Here is a 5,218-nt window from a genome sequence, read left to right as displayed (position 1 = left end):
CAGCTGTTTCGTGCGCTGCTGCTCCCCCTCCCTCCCTCCTAGGCTTGAGAGCCTGGGGGGAAGAGGCAGGGCTGGGGATTTGGGGAAGGGGCGGAGTTGAGGCGGGGCCGGGGATGGGGTAATTAAATAAGCGGGGGGGCGGCCAAAATTGTTTTTGCTTTGGGCGGCAAAAATCCTAGAGCCGGCCCTGATGACAGATACTGATCATCCTCAACTTCCATTGACTTCAGTGGAGGTGGAGAGCACTCAGCTTTTTGAAGTACTGGGCCCTTGGCAAATAACCTCTGTTATTTCTCAGCTAAATGTCCTTTGTTCTCCATAGATACCCTTGGAACCTGTGTGGTGTTTGAAGAAAATGCAGAGCATGGTAAATGATACATCTTGTATGTTCTGGTTTGTATCTGAGCTGAAGCTGTAAGGTTCAGATAATTTTCATGCTTCAGATGATGTGGATGTTCACTAAAATGAATCAATTACTTTTTATTTATAGTGGATGCTGAAGGAAACCAAAAACTACAGCTGAAATATAAGTGCCACACGGTGAAGAAGCTGAACATGACACGGACGCTTCTGACTGAAAAGAAGGAAGGAGAAGAGAGTGTAGGTTAGTGCACCTGGTCTTATACGTGGGAACATGTGAGGTCATGCTAGGACTAAACCTTATCCTTGATACGAGGCTGAAGACAGAAATTAGTTTGACAATTTAGTGCCAGTAAACATCCACGGAATTAAAGGATACAAGCTTTCTGTTCTTAAACAGCAAATGATATATAAACAAATTAACTGAACTAAAAATAAATTATAGCTATTTGTAAAGCTTCCTGTGATTTTGGCCATACTACTTTCCATTTTGATATGCATTCTGTAGGCAAATTAAGTTCTGGTGCACTTGCTTCAATGGTGTTGTACCATTTCACAACATGATTAAATTTTGCCTTTTATCTTTAGGCCGGAAGTCAATGCTGTTTCTGTATTAAGATATTTACAGTAATACTGCTCCTAGCAATTTCTTAATCCCAGTTGTTCCTGCTATTTTGCTCATTCACAGGGTTAGGAATAAAGAGCCATTTTATGCTAAATTTATACATATTCAGCTGGAAGATTACATTTTATGGTAATTAAAAGTCATCTTGTGAGCGATCTAGATGTGACGATTTGATCACAGATGGGATGACTTTTACCCATAAGATGTAACATTTCCTCTCCCCACCTAATACTACCTATTGATTTATTAAGAAATCATTCATTTTAAAAGTTAGTGTAATATAGTTGCTTAATTAAAACAATGCCACTGTAGGAAATGTTCTAATTGAACTCTCAAGCTTCCTCACAAGCAATTCAATGTTTGCACATGACAAACACTCAATACTCATACATTTGCCACTTGACACATTTTGATTACTGTATATTGAGATGGTGTGACTTCTGAAGAGCATACTTACATGAGGGAAGAAATACCAGTTCCATTAGTAATCTGTATTTGCAGTACAGTACTTGTTTTTAATAAACTGGTCTACAGACCTGCTGTACCGCTTTTCATTAGTAGTCATTCTTAGACGTTCTCAGGTGCCATGTTCCATCAAGTTATTTGATATTCTAAACTTAAATTAACATGATAGTCTTCATTCTGCATCAATAAAATATATTCTCAGCATCTTGAATCATATGGAAACAGTTTTGGAACTTGCATAGGTGCTGTTTGGCACCTAGATGCAACAGTGTTGGCACAGTACAAAATAAATACTGAAGAATGGTAAACTAATGTCTGTGTGATCCACTATTTCGCTGGTATTATAAATAATTGGAAAACCAACCTTTGGATGAAAAGGATTTCCCCCTCCCAGTATTTATAATGCAAGTGGGATTTTCTGTCATCATATAAATGCACTGATTCTAAGATAAATAGGAATTGGAAAAGGATTATCCTATTAAATAATAGTTTTTAGTTATCCCAGACACACTTAGACATAGTTAACCAAGACACAGCTCTAACTTTCAGGGAACCTTCAACAACCACAAAAACTAGTGGCCTCAACTCCTGAATGTATGGTGGGACTCAGCCCAAAAATAAAGATCTACATTCTTGAAAGATGTTATTCCCATCCCAGTCATTCTTCTTTTGGATTAGGCAAGGAAATGTTGACCTTTACAACTTTGTACCATTTTTTTTTTTTTTTTTTTTTTTTGTATCACTGCTGTGGAAGAATGGAAAGCTGTTAGATGAACAAACAGAACCAGCATGAGAGAGACACACAAAACTCAAATGCCAGTAAATCAACAGAAGGCATCCCCATTAAGGGGGAAATACCATCCCCATTAAGCAGCCCTCATTGCTTTGATGTATTATTGGTTGTAATCTCTTGGAGTGTACTGTAATTGAGTGGCCCCATTTGTGACAGCAATAGGTACCATAAAAATTCATATATTACCAAATTTTAAAAATGTAATGGGCTTAGCTGGTGGTGCAATAGTTACATTTTACACAGCACATGGGAGACCACATCTCGATTCTTGGTACCTTTGTAGGTTGAAAATACTTAGGAGTCGGCAGTAGTAGTTGGTGTGCTGGAGGTGGACAGGTGTTGAGTCATCTAATAGGAAACACTGGCTGATGTGAAGAAGCAGTGGAGCTAAGGGTTTGTTGGGGGCACTGCTCAGCTAGAAGAACAATAGTTCTGATATGTAGCTCTCAAGTGCAAAGCAAATGAAAATGGCTAATTAGAAATCATCTATATGATGGGGATTCTGAAGACCCTCTCTCAGTTCTTAGAAAAAATGTTATATTGGAGACATAAGCAAGCAAACAAACCTTCTACCCCGCAGAGTTTTATGCTGTATTGCTTCAGGACAGTGAAATTAAGCTGCTATTTGTCTTAACTAAGAATTTTTCTCCTCACTTCAGCACATGAGGATCATAGTGAAAACAGGTCTGTCTTATGCAGCAGAAGGAAGTAAGGACATTTGGGAGGGATTTTACTGTCTCCAGTTTGGAAAATGGGTCACAGGCAGTTCCCTTTCCTCAAGTCTTTTTGTAGCAGAAGCTTACGGCAAACACCACCTCAGACGTAATGATGGTTTTCCTCAAACATAACATTACCTTTGTTGCATATTTCTAGTTATTTTTTAAGGCTAAAACAATAAACTCATGAAACTAAGAAAATATATCGTCTTGCTGTTAAAATCTCTCCTCCCCGTTTCACTAGTTTATCTTTTTTTTCTGACCAGGTGGTGTGGAGTGGTTACAGATTAAAGACAAAGATTTCTCATACAGCAGACCTAATACGATTTGTAGTTTTCTGCACCAAAAGGAAGATTCTGAGGAGGCAACTCAGGCCCAGGACAAATTGGCAGATGAGTTGGAGGGAGAGGTCAATGACAAAGGGAACTCTGACCTAAATTACGAACTGAAGATGCAAAATAGCATGGAAATGGATGACTCTATCCCTCTCATTGATAGCCCTGCCTCTGAAGCAGAGAACTCTCCTAGAGGAAGTGCCCAGGACATTACCTTAGATGATGCTCCTAGGTGATGTCAAGTCTGTAGCGTCCAGAAGTGAGGATTAATGGAGTTAGTTAATACTATGAACCAAATTTTTAAAGTCACCTCAACCTGACCTCCACTTTATGTGAGTAATTAATAGTGAGTGCAAAACTGCACCCACAAATTTGGAAGCCATTTTAAGGTCTTGAACGTGATGATTATAGTATCTGTCTCTGTGTTAAATATACATGCATTTCAAGCTAGCATCTTTACCTCTGAGTTGAAGACCAGGAACAAATGACTAAATGAGAAGGAGACACCATAAAAAAACTCTGATGCATTGCACATCCATAAATATCAGTAAAAGTAAATATTTTCTTTGTAAGATATCTGTTGCAAAATAAAGCCTTGACATTTTCAGTTATAATTTCAGCTTGGGATTTCATGTCATTACTAGGGTGACCAGATGTCCTGATATTTGGGGCTTTTTCTTATATAGGCTCCTATTACCCCCATCCTCTGTCCCGATTTTCATACTTGCTATCTGGTCACCCTTACCCATGTGGACATTCCTCTCAGGAAATGCTATACAAGTGACCTATTTGGTAAGATTGGTAGGCACCATACGAAACACATCTGAGTTGTTTTTGGTAGCCTGTTTCTTTCCTCCCTTCACTCCATATGGTCCCCAATAGGAGACCACTTCTGGTCAGAACGTTTCAATCAGCAGTTGAAGTCTGTGAGTGATCCAGGGGTTTAATTTTGTTCTGTCAACAAAAGGCAAAACTTATTCTTTACTTAATTTTATTGTAACATCTCATTGAGTTTACGAGAACCTCGCTTAACCCTGTTTTGTCCAGCTTGCACCTGTCATTCATTGATATAGACTTGACTTTATATATAATGTTGCTAAAGGGACACTAGTTAGTTTCAAAACTTTCAAGTTGAAAATTAAAAAAGAACAACTTTAAACCATGTTCTGAATATTTTTGAAATAATTCCTTTAAAAACACTTTCAGGATTTTTTTTTTTTTTGCTCCCCTATTTGACTAACCATTATAATCAGTTTCTCCCTTGCATACTGTTTGTTTGGGGTAAATAGTGAAACTGACATTTCATAGCATGTTATGTACAAAGTAAACCTTGCATTGTTTTGCCAGCTTGTTTCAGACAGTCATAATAATCTTAGATGTTTTTAACTATAATAAGTACAACATTTTCAAACAAAAATGTGACTTTCACATTGACAGTGTTTTTTCTCTAAATTAGTGTGTGTTCTCTATGGAAAACTGTTGTGGAATAAAGTGAAGCAATGTGGCATTTGTGGTGTCCTCTGTTCTCCACTAGCCCATTGTGCTCACCTTTCCGTCGTTTTCAGTGTTTAAAGTAACAGCACAAAACAGATTTTTACATTTCTAAATGTTATGTAGAATATGACATTGGTCATTTTGGCTGCTGCACAGTGGAAAAATTGGTGGAAGGTGAACAAAGGATAGGATGGAGAAGTGAGTAAGGCTTGCTGGCCCAGCATTAGAGATACAGGGCCAGATCTTCGTCTGGTGTAATTGGAGTAGCTCTATTGACGACTTCCATCCCAGCCTAGAGTAACTAACAAAAATGTTTGGTTCCTGGAATAAATTTATTGTGGAGTTTCTAAATTAGCATTTAGAAAGGTGTTAATCGATTGCCAAATAGCTAAAGTTACAACAGGATCACAACTCTAATCTAGACTTAAAA

General features: G+C 38.1%; 1 protein-coding gene across 1 annotated transcript in view; it reads left to right on the top strand.

The window, feature by feature from the left end:
* Positions 1-3,913, top strand: part of GTF3C6 (general transcription factor IIIC subunit 6) — a gene marked incomplete in the record, with an annotated part of 19,295 nt that extends 15,382 nt beyond the window's left edge. The window contains 3 exon segments of the mRNA XM_034765864.1: positions 323-367; positions 491-604; positions 3,226-3,913. Coding sequence (XP_034621755.1) covers positions 323-367; positions 491-604; positions 3,226-3,530 — 464 coding nt within the window.
* Between the last annotated feature and the right edge of the window lie 1,305 nt (positions 3,914-5,218).

The sequence above is a fragment of the Trachemys scripta genome, chromosome 3, assembly GCF_013100865.1.
Source record: "Trachemys scripta elegans isolate TJP31775 chromosome 3, CAS_Tse_1.0, whole genome shotgun sequence".
In the NCBI taxonomy this organism is placed as follows: Eukaryota; Metazoa; Chordata; order Testudines; family Emydidae; genus Trachemys; species Trachemys scripta.
This window is presented reverse-complemented; position numbering and strand designations above follow the sequence as displayed.